Source organism: Dipodomys ordii, unplaced genomic scaffold (assembly GCF_000151885.1).
Source record: "Dipodomys ordii isolate 6190 unplaced genomic scaffold, Dord_2.0 Scaffold30, whole genome shotgun sequence".
NCBI lineage: Eukaryota > Metazoa > Chordata > Mammalia > Rodentia > Heteromyidae > Dipodomys > Dipodomys ordii.
The window spans coordinates 3,459,615-3,487,162 of NW_012267246.1; the positions used below are offsets into that span (position 1 = coordinate 3,459,615).

General features: G+C 42.6%; 1 protein-coding gene across 3 annotated transcripts; it reads left to right on the top strand.

The window, feature by feature from the left end:
• Positions 1 to 47: 47 nt before the first annotated feature.
• On the top strand, positions 48 to 22,858 carry Mlf1 (myeloid leukemia factor 1). Of its 3 annotated transcripts, XM_013016187.1 has the most exons (8): positions 48 to 179; positions 6,380 to 6,524; positions 11,925 to 11,969; positions 14,654 to 14,737; positions 15,996 to 16,124; positions 18,783 to 18,942; positions 21,286 to 21,424; positions 22,446 to 22,858. In XM_013016187.1, exons 1-8 carry the CDS (start codon positions 133 to 135, stop codon positions 22,546 to 22,548), a joined length of 852 nt encoding a protein of 283 aa, XP_012871641.1. In that variant the 5' UTR covers positions 48 to 132; the 3' UTR covers positions 22,549 to 22,858. The 3 variants fall into 3 exon arrangements, with proteins under 3 accessions (XP_012871641.1, XP_012871639.1, XP_012871640.1); XM_013016185.1 differs by lacking the exon at positions 11,925 to 11,969; XM_013016186.1 differs by lacking the exons at positions 11,925 to 11,969; positions 14,654 to 14,737.
• Positions 22,859 to 27,548: the final 4,690 nt, after the last annotated feature.

A 27,548-nucleotide genomic window follows, 5' to 3' on the forward strand; every position in this document is an offset into this window, starting at 1 on the left:
CGGGGCGGGGAGCCGAGCGTCGACGGCGAGTGGGGCTCGCGCCGCGGCCGCGGTTCTGACCCCGACCGGCTTCCCGCGACCCCGGCCCCGCTTTCCGCTCTGTGGGCGCCCGCCGCCCAGGCCTGAGCCACGATGTTCCGGATGCTGGGCGGCAGCTTTGACGACGACCCCTTCTTTTCGTGAGTGCGGCCGCGCGGGGCGTCGCGGCGTCGGGGGCCTGGGAAGGAAGGGGGCGGGGGTCGTGAGGTCCGGGTAAGGATCGTGAAGCCCGGGCGGGGGTCGCGGGTTCCGGGGTGGGGGTCGTGAGGCCCGGGCGGGGGTCATGAGGCCCGGGCGGGGGTCGCGGGTTCCGAGGTGGGGGTCGTGAGGTCCGGGCGGGGGTCGTGAGGCCCGGGCGGGGGTCGCGGGTTCCGGGGTGGGGGTCGTGAGGCCCGGGCGGGGGTGGGGGTCGTGAGGCCCGGAGTGGGGGTCGTGAGATCCGGAGTGGGGGTCGCGGGTTCCGGAGTGGGGGTTGTGAGGTCGGAGCGGGGGTTGCGGGTTCCAGGCGGGGGCAGTGAGGTCCGAGGCGGGGGTCGCGCGTTCCGGGCCGGGGGGCCGAGGTCGTGAGGTTGGGGCGGGGGTCGTGGGTTCTGAGGTGGGGGTCGTGAGGTCGGGGCGGGGGTCCTGAGGTCCGGATGGGGGTTGTGAGGTCTGGGCAGGGGTCGTGGGTTCTGAGGTGGGGGTCGTGAGGTCCGGGGGGGGTCGCGGGGTCTGAGGCGGGAGTCTTGAGGTCCCGAAGGGGGTCGCGGGGTCTGAGGCGGGGTCGCGGCCCGGCGCAGGCCCGAGCCGGGAGACCAGGCCATAGCTCTAGAAGCCGAGCCGGCCCCCCTGCGTGCCACGGCCTCCGGGCTGGGAGAGGGCCCGGCGGGCTGCAGGCCTGATGGAGCCCGCCCTGTGTTCGACCTGCCTCAGGTTGGGCCCTGCCGGGTGTTCCGTCCAGCCCGTGTTCGGCGCCCGGCCCCTCCGTCCACCAAGGTGGCCGCGCAGCTCGGCGCCTGTAGAAAGGTTTTCAGGTTGAAGTGTGTACTTGAGTGAAGTTCTGAACACTGTTTCTGAAGAAAAGTTTTATTTGGCGTGAATGTGTGGCTTCTGATTAAAAATACTAAATATGAAGGGGAATCACTGAACAGATACAGGTGACATCGATCAAGTTCACAAACTACTTGTGTGAACAGCAGCTCCTTCCTACAACTTCTTAAAGGTCATAAAAATATCCCCAAACAAATGATTAACCTAGAAAATGTTCATTCTGATTCAACTGTACGTGACCCAAGCAAATTTATTACAACAGCTTAACTCATTTAAGAGCTGTTGGGACAGTTGTGGTCAGTGTGATTTATTTTTTAACAAATTTAAAATTTAAAAATGTAGTGTTTGTGTTTTCTTTAAAAAACAAAAACAAAACCTCTGAGAGCCAGGATTGACTTTATCCATAGATGAGCTGAGCTGTTGAAGTGGCTCTTATGTATGTTTAACGTCACCAGTTAGGATTATGATGTATAATTTTTGAGTTGAATTGTATCCCTAGTTATCCCAAAAGGAGCAATACCTTAATTAAACCTTGGATGCACAATTAGTATCATCTTGAAAATGTCTAGCAGAAGTGTAATTTAAACTGTTGAGTGACTCTGAGCAAAGGCAATGAACCCAACACTCAGGACCAGAAATAGTAACAGACCACAAATAGTCAGTATCAAAGACACCTCTGGCCTGGAGCAAAGAAGGGCTGTCAGCTAACCTGAAGTCCACTCACTCAGGCACTTGTGCCTTCTTCAAAGACAAGCAGAAATGGACTGGTTGTAATTAACTTTGTAAAACTAACCCATGCTTTTAGTGTCTTTCCTTCACAATTGTATATAGACTCTTTTTGAGGATAAGAGGAGAGAATATGAGTCTATATTTATTTCAGGTAATCTGCCATTTGATCCACCCCTCTTACTTACTCTAATCCCAAAGTGAGTATCCAAGACTAAATGCAAATCAAACATTGTGTTGACCCTGGTGTGAAAATCACAGCTCTTGCCCAGCGTCTTTAAATAAATATATCCTGTAGCCAACATTGTATCTGGTCACTAGGTTCCCTTGTGCATGATTTAACATGATGTTCTATAAATGCCTTGTAAGGGTGATCTGGTGCCCGTTATATTGGATCATCATTATTTTTATTAAACAAATCTCATTGTAGATAGCATTGTCTAATTACAACCCAACCATCTCTAAATAATCCACTAGCCCCCGAGGTGTCAATATAAATACATCGAGCTAACCATTCAAAACAGGCAGGCAAAATATATAAACTTCTTCGTTATAAAATTTGCATTAGGGGCTGGGAAGGTGGCTCAGTGGTAGAGCGCTTGCCTTGCATGCCTGAGGCCCTGGGTTCGATTCCTCAACACCACATAAGCAAAAAGAAAAAAGCCGTAAGTGGCGCTGTGGCTCAAGTGGTAGAGTGCTAGCCTTGAGCTGAAGAGCTGAGGGACAGCGCCCAGGCCCAGAGTTCAGGCCCCACAACCAGACCCCCAAAAAAAAACCAACAAAAAAAAATAAAATTTGCATTAGGATAAGCAGGCTCACATCTGTAATTTTAGCTGCTCAGGAGGCTGCAATCTGAGGATAGAGGTTCAAGCCAGCCCTGGCAGATAAATCCATGAGAGGTGGAGCTTTGGCTTAAGTGGTAGAGCACCAGCCTTGAGTGAAAAGTGAAAATAATAGTATTTCATCAAAAAAGTATAAGAACACTTAAAAAGTGATATTTTTCTAAATTTTGTAACTGTTAAAAATGAGGAGTAAAAGGTGGCACTTCTGCCATCGATTTTCTCTTAAGAATAGTACTTTTTTCTCAAACTTGTATTTTCTAAAGATACATGTATAGGCAGAAAAACTTAATTTGAGATTAAAATGATTTTGGCCTCTATTTATACCCTAAACAACACTGATGATTTAGTGTGAGCTCAGAAATACCCAGTATGGTTTAGAATTTTCTACTTGGTACAGAAGCATGATCATTAATCTTATGTGCTATAGAAAATAAAACTCTGATCAGAATTTCTTTCTGATGAAATTTTAATTTGGGTAAAAGTAGTTCCATAGTCAGTAGCTATGTTATCACTTGTCAGCTGATAAAAATTAAAAGCAGGCTGGCAAGTCTATCAGCTTGTTTTTAATAATTAATTCTTGTATTTTCCCTAAGCAACTCAACTCTTCCTATGTGTCTTTCTCAGCAAGAACTAACACTAGTATATCTATAATCTCTATTTTTAAATTTTTGGAAAACTTTATTATTTTTCATCTTAGAAGTAGTTGGATTTATTAATGGATACTACTTTGAACTATCCACTGACTGAACTGAATGAAAGGCACACACTGTTTATGACTGAGAACACTCTTATAACAAGAAATAAAAGTATTATTAAGTATGCTTTTCTAAACAATGCCAAGGCTATTTAAACATAATACCTAATAATACTTAATAGAATCTGAGGGTAGAGATTCACCAAGATGTTATAATCTGGTTCTATATTTATTCTGCCACAGACATCTCTTGATCTAATTGTTTAACAAAAGTAACTTGAAAATTCTCAGCTAGAATCAAAGGTTCTGATTTTCAAGGCCCACTTCATCCCAAGATACTCAATAGCTACTGTCAGAGTAGCTACCTTAACTTTCTCCAGGTATTTCAGTACAGAAATTTGTTTTAAATGAACTTGGCAAATTCTGAGGTCATATTTGATAGGAGGTAGCGCTATAAACTTTGAATTGGAAGACTTTTTGATCTTGGGTCATTTATTTGGTTCATGAGTCACAAGCCAAGCAGCACCAGCTGAGCATGGCTCTATTGCTGGCTGAAGGAGTCACCATGGATAGCACCGCCCCACAGCATTGCCCCGTTCTAGCGGCAACCGCTGCAGATACCCAGGACAGTAGAGGAGGTGCTGTAGAATGGTGCCCGTGGCTCTCAAACATGTTGCTGCCAAGGATGAGCTCTGCACCGTTTTAAACTGCACTTTTAGCAGAGGACATGAGAAATGCCTTCTGCCTTCTGGACCTTTAATCCATTGAAGTACTTCTACCAGGTCTAGTTTCTACTCTACACAGACTCAGCTCTGTGAACTCTACTATAAATCTATAGAATTCATGCCCTCCAGATCCCATTTTATGTTGTTCTGTCCTTCAGTTCTATTGGATTGAAACCTGACTTCAATGGCTTTTTAGGGCACTTGGAATCAAACCCAGAAACAAATCCCACCTGATGTCATTTAATGGACAAGTCCATCTCACTGAAAATGAGGGGACAATTTCCTGACTGAGAGCCATTGTCATCCACTGCCTAAGCTCTCATACTACTCAGAACAGTAGAAGAGAGGAATTTTCCTTAATGACTAGCGCTCATGACACTTATGTGTCATTCATTTTTTACTTCTAAGTTAAAAAACACAAGTAGATATACTTTGATACAGACCAAAGAAGGTCAGTATCAAAATGACTGTCTTTGAGTTTTAAAAACAGGACAGAGTTTTAAAACCAGGCTCATATCTGTAATTTTAAAGTACTCAGGAGGCTAAGATATGAGGATCTGGTTCAAAGACAACGTGGGAAGGAAAATCTATTAACTCTAATTAACTGCCAAAAAACAAATTCCAGAGTGAAGCTGTGGCTCAGGTGGTAGAATGCCAGTCTTGTGGGAAAAAGTTAAGGGACATTGCCCAGGCCCTGAGTTCTAGCCACAGTGCTAGTACCAAATACAAATAAAATAATAAAAAGAGGGAATTTGTAAATTAGGAAACTGAGCAAAGGAATGTATTTTCATGTGTAGCACCAAACCACAGAGGTGGCAAAGTATGGATTTATAGTTTGATAAGGAAGAAAAAGATATGAAATAGGTCTTCAAATGTAAGAACAATTTCTAGAACTAATGAAAGTCTGGAATGCCAAATAAAAGTTTGAAATCCTTGGAATCCAGATTGAAAAAGACAGTTCAATGGTGAATGGATAACTTTACAAAACTACACTTAAACCCATGATGCTGCAAATACAATCCATAAATACATATTATATACTACTGTAATACACTGCAATACCATGAAGATTTCAGGCTCAGCTAGAATGAACTAGAATGAGAAGCAGCATTGTCAATTCAACTTCTCCATCAGCATTAGTTGTATTCCCACATTGACAAGACAGGATCATGTAGATTTCTGTGTCCAGTTAAGCTATTGCTTTGAGTGTGCAGTAACCTTAGACATAGGACACACGGAGTCTACGGTGCTCAAAATACTGTTAGAACCAAGAGAGGAGGTAAAAGACAAGAAGCAGTGGGAATTCAGAGGTAAACCAAGCTCAGTTCTTTTTGCTGGAGAGAGCTGGGATTAAAGCAGCCTCTACCACCTCTGTTCTTCTAGCAGAAATCATTGTTACTCTTTTCCTCCCTTGGGACCAGCACAGAGAGAAACCCAACTCTCATCCAGCCTGCCCTTGAGGCTTGCTTACACCACGGCTGACTGAAGAATAATGTTTTCTGTGTTTCATGCTTACAGAATACATGGTGGAAGCTCGCCCAGAAGTGGTGATGTCCTTATTCACAAGTACGGGAATGGGGGTCTCAGGAAGAGACTTGACTTCTAGTACATCCAGGCACCCCGGGGTTGGTGATGCCTGCTTGAATTAAATCACCAAGGACACAGGACACAGAGCCCTGGCACTTTTGGCTGTGCTGTTGGTAGTGGGAAAACAGGAACCTGCACAGCTGCCAGCTTCCTGGTTGGCTAGCAATCTCAAAGAAGGTTGAGAAACTCTGTTTTAAGACTTAAGTATATATTTTGCTGTGTGACCACTTGTGTATTTAGAGTTCTTAGAAGTGAACATCAACTTCCCATAACTTCTATAGCTTTGTCTATCTATTAAATATGAATTGTATCTTTATGGTACTCATGAAACTTTCCTATAGTTCTCGATATTCATGTTTCATAAATGAGGTAAAAGAAGCCAGTGTTTTTTACTAGTCTTACTTAGAATTTGTACCGTTGACTGTCCAACACCTGTGCCTGGCGGTGTTGCCCTCCGCCTAAGCCACTGGAGATGTGTTGCATTGTGGAACTTTTCAAAAATCATTTGTTAGGGAAAAATGAACATGTCTTTTCATTATTATCATAGTAGAAAATAAATAGAAGAGGTTTTCATAAATAGTACTTGGAAGCAACAGGCTTTTTATTTCTCCTAAATTCTTTTTTTTGTCTTTTTAACAAGCATCCCCAAATAATAAATGGTAGCGTTTAGCTTCCTACTTATTATTTAAACTCTTTAACACTTACTAATCTTGCCTTACTCTGCCTCTTTTCTGCAGCGATTCCTTTCTTGCACACCGAGAAAGTATGCGGAACATGATGAGAAATTTCTCTGAACCTTTTGGAAGGGACTTGTTCAGTATCTCTGATGGTAGAAGAGCCCATCACCGCAGAGGACATGATGCTACTGAAGATTACATAGCCGTAAGTTCTTCATTTGAAAAGACAGTGAGAAGATCCGAGGGATCTAGAAACAAGTATTACAGAAGAATGACTGGCACTCACATTGCAGAAATGACTCCTGCATAAAACAAAACCTATTGGGAAGCCAAATCCTGCAACAGGGAAATGTTGGTGGAAAAGAATTCCACTAGCTACCATAGTTTCACGCGTGTTTTTAATCTTGTAATCTTTTTCCATGTCTGCAATGAGAGCAAACAAGAAAACATCCTTTCCGGTCCCATATACTTTTGAGTGTATTTGTGCGCACATGGGGCTTGAACTCAAGGCCTGAGCATTATCCCTGAGAGTTTTTTGCTCAAGGCTGATGCCCATACACTTGAAAAAAATATTTTACAATAGTAGTGACATCAGTAGCATAATGGTTTGTCTCCGTTGGAGCTGCAAGTGTTCATCTTCTGAAAGATACTTTTGGCCTGGAGAGCTTAAAGTAAGCATAACCTTTTCAGAGCCTGGACCGCCACAGTATGCTCCCCTCTGTTACCCTTAGTGCCACACATGGGCATCGCAAATGCTCAGAGGGAACAAAATAGGGATATTTCTATGCCAGAACTTTTTTTGCCTTTATTTATTTTTCTTTTTTGGCCTCAGGAATGGTAGTTGTAGAACAAAAAATCTACCAGAGTTGCTATTGAAAATGAACATTTGAAGTTGAAATATAGATTAATACAGAATTGGTTGATTAAAAAACAAAAATATGTCATAATACATTTTCATATTTTCAGCTTCTAGTAGCTTAAATAGAGCAAAATATTTTAGGACATCCTAAGAAGTTTAATGAATAAAATTATATTTGTCAACTAAAGCAAGATTAAATCCTTATGTTATTCTTTTCATATACATTATTCCCAAAAGCAAGATTAAATCCTTATGTTATTCTTTTCATATACATTATTCCCAAATAGCATAATCCCACTGAAGTTAGTTTTCTTTCAATAGAGAATGTTATTATTCCATATATATGTGCATGTGTATATGTACATATACATATATATATGCAATCAGTTAATATCGAGGAAGCTTTTAAAATTCATTTCAGAGGAAAGACTGTCAATAGAGCAGAAAAAAACAATTATGAAAGAAATCACGTGAGCTTTAAAATACTTCATATGTCTGTCACCACCATGGCAGGAGGAGAATAGGACGCTGTATTTATATGCATTAATGAACTTTTAGCTTTTATGGAAGAAGCAAGAGCAATTTTACTCCTTTACTTTAAAATACTGAAATGAAGCTTGTTCATTATTCAGCAAATACCTTCTTGCCGAAGGTATTTGTCCACAGCAGCTATATCTCCAAAGGTTTCTTTCCTGGACACTGCACTGAGTGTTTAATGAGATCTGAAATAAGAAATATATGACCAAATAGAGAAATTTCTGTGAAACTTTAGTTTGTAAGATTCATAATTTAGAACTATGTGCACTTTAGTGTGACTTGCCAGAGTGACTTGCAATCAAGGAGGAAACATGGAGTAGAGGTAATATCAATGTAAAAACGTAGCAGTTGGACAGGAACAGCTAAGTAAAGGAAGATCAAGAATGAAAATCTAGTTGTTCCCTTGTCCTTATAGGTGGGCTGCTATTACAAAGTACAATTCTGCAGGTTGCGAAAACACCAAAGTCAGAATTTATTTTTATTTATTTATTTATTTTGTCGGTCGTGGGGCTTGAACTCTGGGCTTGGGCGCTGTCCCTGCACTCTTCAGCTCAAGGTGAGCACTCTACCACTTGAGCCACAGCGCCACTTCCAGTTTTCTAGTGGTTAATTGAAGATCAGAGTCTCACGGACTTTTCTGCCTAGACTGGCTTTGAACCGTGATCCTCAGATCTCAGCTTCCTGCGTAGCTAGGATTACAGGTGTAAGCCATTGGTGCCCAGCCCAAAGTCAGAATTTTTTTAAGCCAGTTCCTAGGGCTTGAACTCAGGGCCTGGGCATTGTCCCTTAGGTTTTTCACTCAAGGCTGGTAGTCTATCATTTGAACCACACTCTACTTCTGGCCTTTTGGTGGTCAGTTGGAGATAAGAGTTTCCTAGACTTTACTGCTCAGATCTCATCAGCCTTCTGAGTACCTAGGATTGCACACATAGGCCACCAGCATCCGATTTTCTCTTTGGCCTCCTCTGTAAGCCAGTTACTCCCAGGACCTGCCCTGTCTCCTAAGGGCATTACCTTTTAATGCAACTGCATTAGATTCCAATGGATGAAAACAGAAATGCTCTAAATGTGCTCTGTCAAATATGGTAGCCAGTCGTGAGCTGTACCAGTAGAACCCTTCAGTGAGCCTCGTGTTCAACAAAAGCAAAATTGGACAAATGGGATGGTATCAAACTCAAATGCTCTGTAAAGCAAAGGAAACCATTAACCAAAGTAAGAGACTACCACATCATGGAAGGAAATATTTGCAAACTACACATTTCATTAGGATTTCATATCCAAAATACATAAGGCACTCAGGCCACTCCATAGCAAGAAAGAAAATAACCCCACTAAAAAAGGGGAAAAGATGTTTTTCTGAAAGAATACACATAAATGGACAGTAGTTTCATGCAAAATATTCTAACTGTGGGGGAAATATAAATTAAACCATAAAGAGCCATACCTTATATGTGTGAGAGGGTAACTTTCATAAAGATGACAGCTACACTGTGCTAGACAGGCTGCAGAGAAAAAGGAGCTCCTAGGAATGGAAATGAATGCAGCTCTCAGGGAAAGCGATGGTGGTGTGTCCTCCAAAACTAAAAATAGAGGCTAAGGCTAGCTGGGCAGTGTAGCATTTGAGTGGCATGCGCAAAGTCGCATACACACACATTCAAACACAAATACTAAAAATAGAACTTCCTTATTACCTAGCAAGCCCACCATCTATGGAGAGAAACCTGCAGTCAGTAAGTGCACAGTGCATCTGTGTTTCCACCACTGCTACAGCGGAACTCACAGTCGCTGAGGACGCAAGTCGATGAGGAAGCAAGTGTCCATGCATGAAGAAAAAGTGATTTTTATACATGCATGGAATCTTCTTCAGTCCTAGAAAACAAGGGAAAGCCTGTAATTTTTGGCAGCAAGGATGAAGCATTGATGCTAAATGAAATAAACCAGGCACAAAGAGACAAAGCCACATGCTAGATCCAGTATGCTAGATCCAGTAAAGCTAAACTCAGATATAAAGTGTGGACAGCAGCTACTTGAGGCTGGATTGAGAAGAGGAGTGGGGATTAGTGACCCAAAGACTAACCTCTCAGATGATATATTGCCCAGAGATATTGACTATACTGAATATTTCAAAGTAACTGAAGGAGTTGCTAATGTTTCATAAAAAATGGTGATTGGATCCCACCTCATTTTATCCATTCATCAGAACTCACCTTGTCACCTGTCAGTGTCTACACTAATGGAAGCAAAGTGCCTATTATTACTAAATGAGGTTTTATTTCCTTTCGAGAAAAATGAATTTTAAATAGCCATCTGTGGTTAGGGACTATCGTGGGCAACAGGATAGACATTCAGATAAACCCCAAAACATCTCAATTCCCCTTAGCCAACAGTGTAAGGAGAATTGATTGCCATTCATGAGCCTCTGACTTGCTGCTCACATAGTAATCACTGATTTGAACACTTCCCCACAAAACTGCAGGTTTCATAATTATGGGAAATAAAAGTAAGTGGTACTTTTTACTGTACCAGATTTAGAACAGCCTGTTTTATACCACCTTGAATAGTCTCGCAGTGTTTTACTAGTAAGGCAGCTGAGTAGTAATGCAGCTGAGATGCAGTTCTTTTCTCCCCTGGTTGTGAGGCACTGGACAAGTTAATGTCTGGATTTATGTCATGTCAAAAATGAAAATGAAAACAAGCAGCTGCAGCACCACCTCTATCCAGCCTATCTGTCCTCAGTAACTAGATGGACTGCAGGAATACAGACACCAAAAATGGAAAAGGCATTTCTTCCCTTCAATGGAGATGTTTGTAAGCCAGGTATCCATCTTGTAAGGACTAGTTTGGCATGCAGCTAATGTAATGTGTGCATTTCTTTGATAGGTCCCTTGTAACTGAAGACATGACACTTAGGCCTGGTGGGACCTGCCCATCAGATCTCTTCTTTCACAAAACAAAAAACCAGATAGATATAGGAATAGAAAATAGAAATAGGAATTCTATTGGTATACTCAATAGGCTTTGGAGAGTACGGTCATAAATACAAAGTATAAATATGTATCACCTGATATAATTAATTACACAACTTAAATTGAGGGTTTCTATCATAACTTACACAGGAAAAAAATAATCACTGAATGATAAAACTTTATACTTTAATATTGTGAATGGCAAAGCCTTGGTTGTGGTGGGTTTTGTTTGCTTTGTCTCTCTCTGTCACCTGGGCTGCTCTGGAACCCACACGGCCTCCTGTCTCAGCATCCTGAGTGTGCGATTTCAGGCCTGGGCCACCATGTCCAGTTTCTCTATACATTTTACTCAGAAATTTGAATTTTGCTTTCAACATTTAAAACTTCCATTTTTATGCATCTATTTTTTTTATTTTGTGGTTGTTGAAGAATACAATTTTTGTGAACTATAACTTCATTAAATATTGTTTTGCATATCACAGGCTCTAAATTCTAAGCTGTGAACCTTGACCCTTACTGGCTTCTTATTAATTACTTATCCCAAGGAGCTGGCCCTTAGGGGATAATTAATTTTTGTTTGTCAGTCCTGGGGCCTGAACTTCTTTTTACTTAAGGCTAGCACTCTACCATGTGAGCCACAGCGCCACTTCTGGCTTTTTCTGTTTGTGTGGTATTAAGGAATCAAATCCAGGGTTTCGTGCATGCTAGGCAAGTACTCTACTGCTAAGCCACATTCCCAGCTGAGATAATTAATTTTTATCCATTATCACTGCTAATATTTGGACTTTTATTAGTAAGTGAACTTTTAAAAAATTTATTAGTTGTAATATTAATGGATTTAAAAGGTAAAATTAATGGATTTAAAATATATAGAATAATTAAACAAAGGAAAGACGATTTAACCTTAAGATCATCATCTTACCTCACCTTCTAATTAATTCTAATATGAATTTGCATTTCCTCTGAGAAATGCAAATCTTAACCCACAGCCTGTACTTTTTCTGTCACCGCCTTACTAGCAAAGTGCTGTTCTCAATGACATAAGGCCTCCCTGTGTGTGGCCAGGCTCCTGTCAGGCCTTACAGTAAATAATAAGCAGGTAATTAAGAATCCATAGTGTCTCTTGATGAAAATGTTCTGTAACATTGGGAGCTCTGAGCTGTGTGGTTGTGCAGTACATTTTTGTTTTACCTGTTATTATATAACAAATGCAACCAAAATTAATTGGATATTATTTTTCTAGGCAACAACTTTTTCTCTTGTGCCTTTTGGCAGTTTTGGCAGAATGGTTTGTATCTTGAGACACAAATCATTTTATTTTTCACTAACTCAAGCATTAATATGCATGTCACTAACTTTCATATTGACTTTGTAGTAGTAATGCTGGAAGCCTCTGCTTCATGTGTTAAATTTATCTTAGAGCCCCAAATAAATCACTCTTCAGAAATAAAACCTAAATTTTGATAGGTTCACACAGAAGTGTTCCCACAGTTGTGTGCACAAGTCCAGGACCCTTGTGCAAATAGGGCCTTTGCACAGGTGAGCCAGCCCGGCCCTGGGCAGGGGCATGCTGCCTGTGTCTCCCTGTCCCCTTTGGCAGTGTGCCCAGGCTGCCTCTGACATACATGCTGCTCTCCTGACCAGAGAGCAGTTTGTCCCCCGTCCAGAGCTCCTGGCGGGACAAGTGACATTTAACACTCAGAACATTCTTGTGGTGGGGGCATAGCCGTGGTAGGGGCAGGCAGGGTCTTTTGAGTACAGTGGGTTGGAGTTGATTAGGGAAGCCTTTATGAACCTTGGCTTAGTGAGAGTCAGAGAAAGCCTGGGGAAGAAAGGGAGAGTGCAGCACAGCACAGCACTGGGGGCCCTGGGCCCTGAGGACGAACACCTTTAGCTCCACTGTGTGCTATGGTGGAAGTATGCAATCCATATAGACAAGGGGGGAGAGGAAGCTGGACCCTTGCAGGCCACAAGGAGCGAGCAGGACATGTACTTGATTGCCTTTCATCAAAGCTAATAGAATCAGATTCTCTTACTTTCTCTCTCTCCCTCTCTCTCTTATACTAAGGTTGGACCCTCTCACCCACTTGTTTGCTCCACTGGTACTCTACCACTTGAGCCATACCTCCAGCTCTGCTCTTTGCTCATTATTTTGAAGATAGTGTCTTACAGACTTTTCTGCCTAGACTGGCTGTAGTGACTTTCTCGCTCTCATTCTCCATGTAGGCAGGGTTACCGGCTTCTTGCTCCCCACTAGATTGTCATTTTAAGAGGTCAGTGTGCCTCATTCAGAAGGAACCACAATACACAGGGGAGGAAAGACCAGGAGGCCATGGAAGCATTCTGTATGCTTGTGATGGCTTTACTTCATAATGGCCAAGGTGATCAGGGAAAATGATATTGTTTGAGAGACAGGTGAAGATATGTAGGTGCTGCCACTTGGTGTTTGCTTGAAGGGGGTTGGGGATGGGGCTCTGGGATAGCTGGGAATCTCAGTAACCACAGGACCAGAGCAGGTTGATCCGGTGCAGATAGGAGAGAGGGTGGTGAGAGAATCAGATCTCTTTCCTTGTGTGATCTCTGAAGCATAGACATGCACGTGGATGGTAGACAGATTATCAGAGCCAGAGATGACTTCTTAGCCCTCTTTTATCCTGCTGGGGATCAAACCCAGGACTTTGTAACTGCTAGATGGGTGGTCTGCTAGTGAGCCACGCTCCCACCCAGAGCTAGCAATAATGTGTTGATTCATTTCAGAAATTATTTATTGAGGCCCCCCCTTTATGTGTCAGGAATTATTTTAACGACTGGAGACATCATTGTAAATAAGATAAGATACTCCCACCTTGCAGATACTTTGTTTTAGTGGGAAGACACAATCAACAGAACCGTTTGAGCAGTGATCCTGAGGAGAGAGAGCGCAGCTGTTCAAGGGGGGGTGGAGGCAAGCTGGTGTCTCCGGGGGCCTTGCTGGGGGGACACTCTGACAGTGAGAAGGAGCCGACTGCAGAAAGTTGGAAGAACATGTTTCAGCATGCGTACTGCATTCCCAGGGGCTCTGGAGTGTGCCCCACTTTCTGTCACCTCAGGCTGTTGGCACCCACAGCTAGTACAGATGTATCTTTTTTTGGGGGCCTGAACTTTGGGCCTGGGCGCTATCCCTCAGCTCTTCAGCTCAAGGCTAGCGCTCTACCTCTTGAGCCACAGTGCCACTACCGGCTTTTTTCTTTTTGCTTATGTGGTGCTGAGGAATCGAACCCAGGGCCTCATGCATACAAGGCAAGCGCTCTACCACTGAGCCACCTTCCCAGCCCCAGATGTATCTTTTGATGACTTGTTTGACCAGGAAATGAGAAAAGGGTGGACTCGCTTCCGCCATGCCCCTTGCTTCCATCTCTCAGGAATTATATGGGCCCTGATTCTCAACCTAGTGTTAAAATAGTTGGAATATTTCTGGATTGGTGTCACATTTCTTTAAGTGCAGATTATTTCTTTTCCAGTCCTTTCTTTGAGCTATGGTGGTTGCTGTACTGGCAAATGTACTTATTTGCATGCTGGAATGTTGAGGGGAAGGAGGGAGAAGGGAGAACAGTAACATACCAGAACCATTTCCACCCAGAGCATGCCACTCAGCATTAACATCAACTGAATTCTGCTTTGAGAACTCTGGCATCTGTATGCACGTGCACATATGCATATGTTCATAGGCAAATACACATGTATGTATGTATTCACATGTACATATTTGCAGCGGTTCAGTCCCCTAATCATTTATGTTGGGTGTTTGGGATTTTCCTATATGTGTCATTTTTTAAATGTATTATTATATATAATTCTGAAATTATTTTAGCCTGATTACTGCATGAAACCCTACTAAATGAATCGGGAAAACTTTCAGCTGTTTTGGGAAGATTGATTTGCTGCTTTTGTGTTGTGCTTATAGTTAATAATGTACCTCCTAATATCCTGTAGCATACAGATGTCAGCCCTTTTCAGGCAATGGACCGAATGATGTTAAATATGCGCGACAGTATGCAGGAGTTACAGAGAAACTTTGTAAGTACTGCAATTAAGCATGGGGACACTGTTTTCAGTTATCAGTACCCTGTTTTACTGTGGCTTTCAAGCATCTTTTAGCCATAGTCTAAAAATTTTATACAATTAACTCATATAGTACTTATATACTTTATAAATCTCCTGGAAACAAAGTTTTATCAAAAAATTATACTATTTTCAGTGTGTGCCAATAGTATCTATTTTACTTTTTAAAAAGTCATCTCCCACTAAATTTAGTTCACAATTAACAACTGTGAAAAATAAGTCATTTTTTACAATACTTGGGATCGAACTCTGTCTCATTCACCACTTAAGCTATGCTCCCAGCCTCTTTTGCATTAGTTATTTTTCAGGTAGGGTCTCAAGTTTTTGCCCTGATCATTATTTATATGGCTTCCTGTGTAGCTGGGTCTCAGGTGTGCACCAGCATGCCTGACTTATTGATTGAGTTTGGATCTTGCTAGCTCTGTGCCTGGGCTGGTCTGGAACTGTGATCCAATCTCTGCCTCCCAGGCAGCTGGGTTACAAGGTGCATCTCCCAGACTGGTTAACTTTTACTTTTTAAAGATTCAAATAAATAATTCCACTAAGTCATTATTGTGAGGAAACATTTTATATTAATTTGTATATCTTATGTCTCCTTAAAAGGATTTGTAGTACCTAAGAAATTAAGGTTTAGTGTTAAAACAACTTCTGAAAACAGACATGTTGGGAATCACATTTAACACTAGATTATAGAGCTATAGTCCAAATGCAGGTGCTAATCCTCCCAGTTCTCATAAACATGAAAACAAGTTGACTCCAAGACAATTTGTCATTCCAGTTATACACTTTGGATCTTATGGGTCATTAGTGAGTGCACAGGTCTCTAGGGAATTATATTAGCACAGATTTTATTCCTGTGCACCACTTCCTGGTATACAGCTAATTGTCTCCAGACAGGCCAGATTGCGCACACAGGACAACCACTGGTAATTTTGCTACTTTATTATTATCAGAGGTTTCAAGGGTAAAACACCTTCATTCAAATCTAAGCTCCAAGGTCTCAAAGATTAAGGATCTCTGACTGAATCCCTTGTTACTCTTACAAGGAGAGCAGATGCTGGTCCCAGAACTTGAAGGCGTTGAGGACCCTCTGGGCATCCATTTGATGAGCCATGTTGTTGGTATGGGTAGACCTGATTGTTAGTGTTGTGTTGCTCCTGACTTGAACTCTGTGCCATTGAGGAGATTCTGAGTCTTACCCTTTCACCTCCAGGGGAACCTGTCAGTGGATCCACATGGACATTCATTTTGTTCTTCGTCAGTTATGACTTACTCCAAAGTAGGCGATGAACCACCAAAGGTATTCCAGGCCTCTACTCAAACCCGGAGGGCTCCAGGAGGAGTAAGTGTTTGAGAACATTCTTAGAGCTTCATAAAGTTGTAGGGTGGTAGATTGCCTGCGTATATGAGTGCTGAAGTTCTAAATTTTGATCTGGTAAAAGGAGGGGGCACTGATGTTAGAGGTCATCACTGTGAAACCATTAGAGGTCAGTTGGGTTTAGTTTATGGTAGTTTGGGTTTCCCCTGAGAGGGTGATTTCTTTAATTTATTTTGGTGTTTGTCACCTTTCCATTTTGGCAAGATGAATGGACACTAAATGAAGTGCTTGTTTTATGAACTAAATGTCAACTTGTAGTGTACATTGAAAACAGATTTTTAATTTTTTTGGGGGGGTCCGGTCATGGGGTCTGAACTCTGGGCCTGGGCGCTATCCCTCAGCTCTTCAGCTCAAGGCTAGCACTCTACCACTTGAGCCACAGTGCCACTTCTGGCTTTTTTCTTTTTGTTTATGTGGTGCTGAGGAATCGAACCCAGGGCCTCATGCATGCAAGGCATGTGCTCTACCACTGAGCCACCTTCCCAGTCCCGAGATTTTTAATTTTTTTTGCTTTTGCATGCCTTTATTCTCAGAGTGGCCTGTGTGAGTAGTAAACACTCACATTGCCAACTGTTATAGGAATCACATTCCTTCTTACATGTACCAAAATCCCATATCCGTGATGAGTCTGGGTGGCAAAAGAGGATTTACTGTTTGCACCTGTCTGTATAAATTTTAAATTTTTAAATTAATTTTTAAGTTAAAAATTAAATTTTAATTAATTTTAACTATCAGTAAACTAACAGATTGGCTATATAACTCCTGCCATTCTCAAGCATATTGTTACAATTGTATTCTTTATGTGTACATTATGAAATCTAGTGAATTGCTTTTGTAGGTTTCTAAACTTTTTATAAGTGATATCATTATTGCATTTCTTCAAGCTTTCCTTTGCTCACTAATACATTTGTAATATTTAATTAGATTGATACACAATCCTGGTTCCTTTTCACTTCTATATAGTACCTAAAATAAAAAAAAAAAGGCTCAAAATCTTGGCCATTTTCAGTGACAGATATTTTAGTGCATATAAAGTGCACGAATCCATCTTCACATTTTCTTGTGCAAGGCTAGGAATGTAATTCTAGGTCGTCAAGTGTGTATGCCTTCATCTTAATCTGAGTTACCATTCCTTAGAGATAAAGCTGTGGGCATCTACAAACTATCCTATGTAAATTCCCGTTTTTCCATGGCCTTCTTAGTACTTAAATTTTAGTTTGCCAAAATAGCGAATGTGAAATATTTCATTTTTTCAGTCCCTTACTAAAAAGCATGCACTTTTAAATGATAAACCTCATGGTACTTGATCAAATTCATTATGGATATTTAACTTGGTAAAAGTGACTCTATGTTTGTGTGTGTGTGTGTGTGTGTGTGTGTGCACGTGTGCGCTTGTGCTTGTGCTGGTCCTGGGGCTTGAACTCAAGGTCTAGGCTGTGTATGTGTGTGTGTGTGTGTGTGCGTGCTTGTGCTGGTCCTGGGGCTTGAACTCAAGGTCTAGGCTGTATGTGTGTGTGTGTGTGTGTGCTTGTGCTGGTCCTGGGGCTTGAACTCAAGGTCTAGGCTGTGTGTGTGTGTGTGTGTGTGCACGCTTGTGCTGGTCCTAGGGCTTGAACTCAAGGTCCTAGGGCTTGAACTCAAGGTCTAGGCTGTGTGTGTGTGTGTGTGTGCGTGTGCACTTGTGCTGGTCCTGGGGCTTGAACTCAAGGTCTAGGCTGTGTGTGTGTGTGTGTGTGTGTGTGTGCTTGTGCTGGTCCTGGGGCTTGAACTCAGGGTCTAGGCTCTGTCCCTGAGCTTTTTTGCTCAAGGCTAGTTAGTGTTTTATCACTTGAGTCACAGATCCACTTGTGGCTTTTTGGTAGTTAATTGAAGATGAGAGTCTCACAGACTTTTCTGCCTGGGTCAGCTTTGAACCATGGTCCTCAGATCTCAGCTTCCTGAGTAGCTAGGACTACAGGCATGAGCCACCAGCACCCAGAAAAGTGACAGTCTTAAATAGTTACAGATGTCTCACAGTGATGTTAATAACCATTGGCTCTCCTAACTATGCTGATAGCATGTGCTTCCAGCTGAGAGGGAGGAACCAGTTGCCCTGCTTTGAGAGGATGCCATGTGGATTTCCATCTGCCACATTGTCTTTAACAAGAGTTATTCTCTGTTTCAATATTTGATTACAAGTTGGAAAAATGTTAAATGGTGTTGTCTTTGTTTGGCCTCTCCATTTTCACTTACCAGTTCAGGAAAGATCCAAAGACGTAGCACCAGTTTTACTCCACATTGATAGTGGAACTGAATATAGTTACTCTTGTTTTTTTTAGTGTATGAATTGTCCAAAATAATGGATATTTTGTGAAGTAGATCTATTGCATTACCTCAGTAAGTCATCAGTCCCTAAAAGAAAAATTTAGAAAGAAATCCAGTCTGTGTATTTAAGTAGTGATTATATTTTTATTATCTTTAAATAGCTGTACAAAGAGGTTAACACAGAACATGTCAGTTTATAAGTACAGTGCATCTTGAATAATGTCATCCTTCTCTCATAACCTCTCCCTCAATTTTCCTAGTTTGATAGGATATGCATTGAATAATAGGATTGCATTCTCTCTGCTCTTTCTTCATAAGATAAAAGAAACCAGGAAAACGATCAGAGACTCTGACAGCGGACTGGAAAAAATGGCAGTTGGCCATCACATCCATGACCGGGCACACGTCATCCAAAAGTCAAAGAACAACAGGACTGGAGATGAGGAGGTCAACCAGGAGTTCATCAACATGAACGAACGTAGGTTATCACAAAACCAATACTCTTCCTCCAACGTTAAGTCATCATCATATAACACCTGATTTTCACAGCCATAGCTGGCAGCATGAAGAATCATTTGTTTATTGTTTATGAAATGTAATCTTTTGAATTGTTATTTAGTAATATATTAATAACAAAGCTAGTTTTAAAATATTTTTCTATGGTAGTACTAGGGCTTTAACTCAGGGCCTGTGACACTGTCCCTTAGCTTTTTTTTTTGCTCAATGCTAGCACTCTACCACTTGAGCCACAGCTCCACTTCCTGCTTTTTAGTGGTTAATTTGATATAAGGTTTTTATAGACTTTCTTGCCTGGGTCAGCTTCAAACCATGATCCTTAGATCTCAGCCTCTTGAGAGGTTGGATTATAGGTATGAGCCACCAGCACTCAGGTAAGCTTTTAATGTTTTTGTAGGGGGACTGATATTTGATCTTAGGCCTCCACACTTGCTAGGCAGGTGCTCTACTGCTTGAGCCATGGCCCTTCCTTCTTTTCCTCTAATTATTTTGTGATAGGATCTCACATTTTGCCCAGGCCATCCTGGACCATGATTGTTCTGTCTGCACTTTCCTTCATAGCTGGAGTAACAGACATGACATCACCACACAAAGTTTTTCTCTTGAGATGGAATCTCAACTTTTTGCCCAGGCTGGCCTGGAACCATGGTTCTCACAGTCTCTGCCTCCCAAGTAGCTAAATTAGGCCTCTTTCCTGTATGCTACCTGTTACATCATGCATATATATAGCAGAACTCTTTTAGATATTCATCAAAAAATATAAAATGTTCCTTCTCATTACAGTTTTTAATTCTACTAAAAGACAATTTTAAGTAAAAAATTAATTTTATTTTAATCAGTATTAAGAATCAAGCTTTCATATTTTTTTATTTAAAATAACATTGAAATATTAGAAAGTATTCTGAAGCTGGGAACTATGGCTCATACTGGCAATACTAGCTACTTGGGAGGAAGAAATGAGGATTCTGTTTTGAGTCCAGCTTGGCTTAAAAGTTAGTGAAACCAGCCAGATGCCAGTGTCTTATGCCTACAATCCTAGCTACTCAGGAGGTTGATCTGAGGATTGTAGTTCAAAGCCAACCCAGGCAGGAAAGTCCATGAGACTCTTAACTCCAATAATCTACTCAGAAAAAGCTGGAAGTGGCTTAAGTGGTAGAATGCTAGCCTTGAGCACAGAGAGGCTCAGGAACAAGCCCTAGGACTGGAAAAGAAAAAAAAGTTCATGAAACCCCATCTCAGTGAATACACGGGATCTGGATGTGGTGGTGTATGCCTGTCATCCCAGCTACACAGGAAGATCGTGGTCTAGGGCCATTCAAATAGAAGACCACATTCAAACAACAACTAAAGCTCCACCTATAATTTAGCTTACTCAGAAGGCTGAGATCTTGAAAACTGAGGTTTTGAAGCTGGTCCCAGCAAAAAATCCACAAGACTCTCTCTCCAGTTAACCAGCAAAATGCTGAACTGGTGGCATGGCTCAAGGGTATGGCCACCTGCAGGTGAAAAAAGTATAAAACCTAAGTTCAGGCCCTGGTCCCAGCACACACACACAATCACTTAAGGCAAACAGGAATGGGGGCATGACTCAAGTACTAGAGGCCCTCCTGCTGAGCAAGCCCCACGATCTGAGTCCAAACCCAGTACCACCAATAATAATAATGCTATATCACAGTTATGAGTTTATAAATTATTGCTTCATTTTAGAAAAGGAAAGGGCTTCTATTGAGTTTGATAAAAAATTCTTTTGCAATAAGATTGAAGCTACATTATAACAACTTTAATTACAATCACTGCAATATTATCATTGGAAGATACATTGAGTATCCCTCAGGAGTGCCCTAAAAGAACAATCTAAAAGACAATCTAAAAGAACAAGAATGATCACTTATGTGTTGTTGCTTCTATAAAAATTAGATTACCTACTTCATGACCCCTTACTATGACAGTCAAGTCCAACAACCTATCTGCAGACCAGAGGGCTCTACTTACAAGGAACTGGTGAGGTAATAGGAATGCTCGCTAGAAGAAAGACCATAAGTGATTCATAAGGACGTTGGGTCTTTATGGTCCACTGAGTAGACTGTGATGTCCAGGCAGGCAAGTGAAAAGTGAGGTCACAGAGACATTGACAGGCATGTGAGACCAGCAGCCATGACCTGAGATTTGACCCTCCCTGAGCAAAGATTTCTCCATGGGGAGGGCTCTCCCTGCTCTGGCTGAGGCTGGCATGAAGCCTGTGTAGTGAACAGTAATGGACAATGGATACCCAATATTTATTCCTTAATTTTCTTATCTGATATAGATGATGCTCATGCTTTTGATGACGAGTGGCAGAATGAGATTTTGAAGTTCAAGGCCGGGGGCCGCTCACGCAATCTAGAAAACCCTAGAATGCGAAGTGTCGGTCATGAGAATCCAGGATCACGGGAACTTAAACGAAGGTAAAGATGCTGGCTAAAAATGGTGTTTTTAAAAGGCCATTTAAAGACAAGTTGTTCTCTGACCTCTTCTCAGGAAGTCTGGAAGAACAGTCAAGTTGTATCCACAGTGTCTTCTGTGGTGAAGGCTCCAACACCACGTGGACCAGTGGGGCATCATGGGCTGTCTTTCCTTTCAGAATACCTCTCTGGGACCTTTATGCCAGAGTGCTTTCTATTAAGTCTTCAAACTCACTTCCATCTTGATGTTACATAATGTGTCTCACATTGAGAATTCTGTGATTAAAAAGTCTATGTTAAGGTTCAATAAGAAATCCATGCCCCAGTTAGAGAAAGCTGTCTGTTAGGCTTCGGTTGTGGTTTAGGCATCACTGAGCCTGTGCCTGCCCCTTCTTCTATTGGTTATTTTTGAGGTAGGGAGGGACTTGCCTTCTATCCAGGGTGGCCTGAGTTATAATCTGCCACGTGTGCTTCTCTGTCACTAATGGTGATAAGCACAGGCATTGCACCAGCCATCAGTTAAGACAGAGTTTCAGAACTTCACTGGGCTGGCCTTGAACCTCAGTCCCCAGTTTCTGACTCCCAGGAAGCTGGGATTCTAGGCTTGTGCCAGCACACCTGGTCACAGAAGCACACACTTAGTGGATGACTTTAGCACTGTCCCAGAGCGTCTTCTGAAATGCCTCCAGCAGTGCAGAACTTGTGAGCACACTCTGGGTCAGGACGGCAGCCACTAGCTCCATGTGGCTATTGAATAACACGTTGCATAGGACTGTAGATGGAGGAACTGAATGTTACTTCACTTACCTGATATAAATCTTACCACCACATTGAATAGCATTGTTCAAATTACAAACCAATTCATCTGAGGTAAATAGTCATTGCTTTCTTAACCAACCATCCAGTGGTCTGTCTTCTGTTTCCAAGGCTGCCCAGGAACTATCAAGTGAAAACAGTGCTTTTAATCTTATTTGCAGTGCAAATATATCTTCAAAACCTGTTGTTTACCTGTTTTCTTCCTTAGGGAAAAACCTCACCAAAATCACACCGAAGGTGGTAGAAGATCAAGGGCTTGTGTGGACAAACTGAATGTCAAAGGGTCGCCTGTGAGGATCAACAAAAAATAAATGGCCGTGCATTTCACCTGCCTGGTTTTTATCGTTTGAACAGAGAAAGTAGTGGTGCTGGGTTAACATGCGTGAGACCAATCTCCTGTGGGTGCTTTCCCCTCGTGTCTCTGCTCTCACAGCTTCCAATTTCATCCTGTTACTGCTGTAGGAATAAAACTTTGATTTTCACAAATGCGATTAAACTGGAAGATATTTTGTAAAGCCTGTTAGGGCATGCTAACAGATTGATTTGAACTAGTTCTGTTACAAGAATAAAGGCAGGTTATTTCCACTAACACTACACTAGAGTGATGTTAGTAAATGTTTAATTTCTCAAATTTTATTATATAAGCAACTAATATTAAGCTTTAAAAATAACCTAGCAAAACTATGCTAGCCCTGTTTCACAATAAATTATTTTGAAAGTGGTCAAGAACAGCCACATAGCTTGTATGGAAACATTATAGACTGCTAATGTGCTTGAATTTTCATGTTATAATTTCTATGTGCAGGATAGTCTTTACATTACACTCCTACCACTCAGCAGTATTTAGATTAACCTTTCTCTTTATTTTCCTAAGGTGGCATGTTTCCCTTCTCCTTTTTAACAAATAGATTAATTTCTCTTCAAGGTTAACATTCTGAAATTGGAGAGTCCTCAGAGAAACTTTTCACCTTCTTTTGACATTTAGAAAAATTCATTTGATCGTCGGAAACTGGAATGATAGATTGTCCCAAAATTTACTAGACAGGCAATGTGGGTGCTTGAGCAAGGTGTTTAATAATGTAATTGTTCCTTCTTGTCATTATACCCTTAAAATTCATCTTGGCCTTCTTATTCTAGAACTCAGGCATTAGTGTATTTTTATAAAAAGGTTGAAATTTACAAAAATATAAAAATCTTAACTCTTTGTTGCTTTAAATAATACTTCTGTCAAGGGAGAAAAGAACAGATGAGCCATTGTCCCTCAGTAATCCTAATACAACTTCTTTTAAGTTTAGAAGTAAAATGATACAGTGGTGTTCATACTAGTTTGAGGTTTTTGTTCATTTGTCGGTGGTTATAGGGTCTGAATTCAGGGCTGAGTTAGGCAGGTGCTCTACTGCTTGAGCCATGCATCCAACCCTCTTTGCTCTGGTTATTTTTGAGATAAGGTCTCACTTTTTGCCCAAGCTGGGCTTGAACCAGAATTCTTCCAGTTTCAGCCTCCTGCGTGGTTAAGACTGCAAGTGTGAGCCACAGTTCAACTTGTTTGTCATTAAAACAAGATTTAAGTCAGTTAATTTATTTTTATGATTAACTGATAGTATAATTAGTTAAAACTTTCTTCTAATAGATTAGCATATGAATGACACACTATAATGGTATTGGGAAATTTCCATACGAAAATTTTGATAACATAAATATTATTTGGCCAGACGACCTTTCTAGCCTCTTTATTCTCCTTTTGTCTAAATCATTACACCAACAATAAATTATATTCATTTAAATCTGAAACTATTCCATAATTGTACTCATCAGCATAATGCTTTTAAATCATATAGCAGCTACAGAATGCATACTTTTTCCTTACAAGTTGTTTGCCATGGAAATTAAATAATAATTGAAATAGACATCTGTTTCTTCTTGTGCCACAGTGACTTCTTAGGGAGCACTCAGAGCACATGTGATGTCTGGAGACTGCACAACAGGGCATACTCACACGATTCAACACCTGCCACACTCCAGAATGGAGACAGTAACTAATTATCCTCACTTGGAGGGTGTAAATATGGAGCTCATTTTTAAGAAAAATACAAAATTATGTTCTGTTGCCACAAATTTTGCTCCAATTTCCAGAATCAGTGTATATCTGCAAGCTAGAGTTTTCCAAGTTTGTCTTTCTTTTTAAACTAATCAACCAGACTTCTCCACATTGGCACATTAAGAACTACTCATGCCAGGTGCCGGTGGCTCACACCTGTAATCCTAGCTACTCAGGAGGCTGAGATCTGAGGATCACAGTTCAAAGCAAGCCCAGGCAGGAAAGTACGTGAGACTCTTATCTCAAATAAACCACCAGAAAACCAGAAGTGGCACTGTAGCTCAAGTGGTAGAGCGCTAGCCTTGAGCTGAAGAGCTGAGGGACAGCGCCCAGGCCCAGAGTTCAAGGCCCATGACCAACCAAAAAAAAAAAAGAACCACTCATTACCCAGATGCCCATACAAGAGATTTATCTACTCATATTGAGGCCTTCTAAGTAGATACAAATAGTCCAGTAGATTTTCACTAAACATATTTTTCAGGGGTTTTTTCCTTCTTGTTGTTTGGGTTTTTTGGTTCAGTTGTTTATGAATTTATTCTATCAGTAGTAGGACTTGAACTCATGGCCTCCTGCCACCCCACTTGAGGCTGTAATGAAGGGCTTAGCTGCTATGTTTTATTCTAGCTGTGCTTGTCTGAGATCAGACTTCCCATGGGCAGGCTGCAGCCAGTAACTGAGTCTTAGAACAATGGATATCTTACAGAGCCAGCTTTCACTCAAGATCTCCCGGGGAGCCTTGCCCAAACTGTGACAACCTAACTGCAGCTCTAGCCTCATCTCCCCAGAGAAAAGAGAGGCCAAAGCATCCAGCACAGGAGCCTGGACCTCTGTGACTGCCTGGCAGACCTCGCTGTGGGATGAGTCCCCTCGTCCTGCAAGTGAGGGCCCCGTGGCAGGCCGGTGCTCGCCCAGTGTGACTGCCAGCATGCCACAGGGCAGCCTTTACTCCCATCTCTCAGAGAGCAGCAGTGAGGCACCATCTTAGGAGAGGGCTTCCTGCCCAGGACTGAGCTACCATCCTCCTGTCCGATGGCCATCCAAGCAAAGCAAATAGTCTCCACCAACAGAGTTCTGATGACAGGAGCTGCTAGAGAGAACTGGCTGCTTCTGATGCCTACAAGTGACCTCCAGAGATGGAGTGATATTAGCTGCTCTAAGGTAGCTACTATGACCTACGACTGAAAAGGAAGCATTGTAACCCTGGGAGCTCTGCTCCACTGAAAGAGCTGGACTATGGGTGGTACACCCTGTGTCATGCTGGCAAACTAAGGAGTTAAAGCAGCACCAGGAGCTCAGGCCCCAGAGGGCCAGAGGACCCCCCCCCACACACACACACACTTAAGCAAGTTCCAGCGCTTAAGGGTCCATCGAGAAACAGACCAAACCTGTGGCTGGCAGAGCACTTGGCATCCAGGAGCTATCTGGATAAGTCCTGGAGTGGTCACTGCCAAGCAGAGCTCGGAGTGAGTGCAGGACACAAGGCGTACACAATGGCCTGCAGTCACAGCGAGCTGCTGCATGGGTCTGACAACTTAGTCCCCACGCCCTCAGTCTTTGTCACTGGTACAGTGTGCCATTTGTTGAGAAAATCCTAGGTGTGTGTGTGTGCACACATGTGTGTTGGTGGCAGGAGGTTGATATAAACAGCTACATAAAAACAGAATCTCAAATACCCTAATGATATGCCTCAAAATAGAAAAACAGGAACTAGCCAAAAATTAGCAGACAGAATAAAGATTGGTGCACAAATTAGTGAAATTGAAGAAAATACAACTACACAAAGAATGCAACAAAGAAATCAGTTCTTTGAAAAGATATTGGCAAATCCTTAGACACTGACTAAAAGGAGGAGAGAAAAGACCCAAACAAGCACGAATGGCTTTAAGTTCATCAGAGACTTTGAAAATCTATATTCAAATAAATAACCAAGAAGACATAAACTATGCAAATAGATCTACACCAAGCAATGAGATTGGAGCAATAGTAGTCTCTCAACAAAGAAAAATCCCAGGCCTGACATTCTTCCATTAAGAAAGAGTTAACACCAATACTCCTAAAACTTTTCCATGAACTAGTTAAATCCATGGGTTGGGAAGGTGGCTCAGTGGTAGAATGCTTCAATTCCTCACCACCACATAAGCAGGAAAAGTCGGAAGTGGTGCTGTGGCTCAAGTGGTAGAGCACTAGCCTTGAGCTGAAGAGCTGAGGGACAGCGCCCAGGCCCAGAGTTCAGGCCTCACGACTGACAAAAAAGAAAAAGAGCAAATATGATGGAAAGGGAGGATGCTGTTGGGAAATGGAATCAAGGTGACAAAAGGAAGGAAGGCAGAGCCCTCCGCAGAGCAGCAGGCTGTACTCATTGCTGCAGGGGCGGAGAGGATGGGTTTTACACATTCTAGAATTTCTTAGTCCTGTCCTGCTGAGGACCCTTTGCCTGGCCTGGCCTGTTTGGGGGTATTTCTAGAGTTTTCCTCCTGCAGCCTGCAGCCCTGCTCTTTCAGCTAAAGCCCATCTCAGGCCGGGTCAGGGGTGGCGTTATGAGAACAAAGCGGATTCCCATCAGCTCCCACCGAACACGGCTCAGAAGAGACACCCACAGAAGGAGAGAAAGCCGTGGCCAGCTACACACCTGACAGAGGATCATGAACCAGGACATCCGGGGCCTGCGGACCTGACCTCACAACGCACGGGCCATCCAGTTCACAGGCGGACAAGGGAGCTGGAGGAACGATTCCTGAGAGGGAAAAGGGCCAAGAGCTGCAGGGGCACACGCTCAACGTCCCTGGCCGTGAAGGGCGTGGGACGAGACGTCAACCCCAACGAGGGCGGCCATGGCTGGCGGGGGGCGGGGAAAAGGAGCCCCGCGCTGCGGGTGCAAACGCAAACCAGGGGGCGCGGGGGGGCTCGAGGAGGGTCCCACGCCAAACACAGCGCCCTCCGACCCAGCCCGGGGGCGCCTCGCACATCCACGGCCGGACGGCCGAGCTTTGCAGACCACCCCGACGCCCTAAAACCGGCGGATGAATCGCGAGGACGAGGCTCGAGACACGCGGAAACCAGGCCGAGCACAGGCCGGCCGCCAGCCAACAGGCGCGCTGGAAGCCAGGCGAGGCTGCCGCACTTCCTCCTCCTCTCCGGCAGGGGGCGTCCGCACGCCGGCGCCGCTCCGCGCTCGGGCCTCGAGGCCCCGCCCCCTCCCCGCCCGTACGTCCT

Coding starts and splice junctions, on each gene's coding strand:
- Mlf1 (XM_013016187.1), top strand. CDS start 133: ATGTTCCGGATGCTGGGCGGCAGCTTTGACGACGACCCCTTCTTTTC. Junction 16,125..18,782: donor CCCGGAGGGCTCCAGGAGGA/GTAAGTGTTTGA, acceptor TTTCTTCATAAG/ATAAAAGAAACCAGGAAAAC. Junction 21,425..22,445: donor TCACGGGAACTTAAACGAAG/GTAAAGATGCTG, acceptor TTTCTTCCTTAG/GGAAAAACCTCACCAAAATC.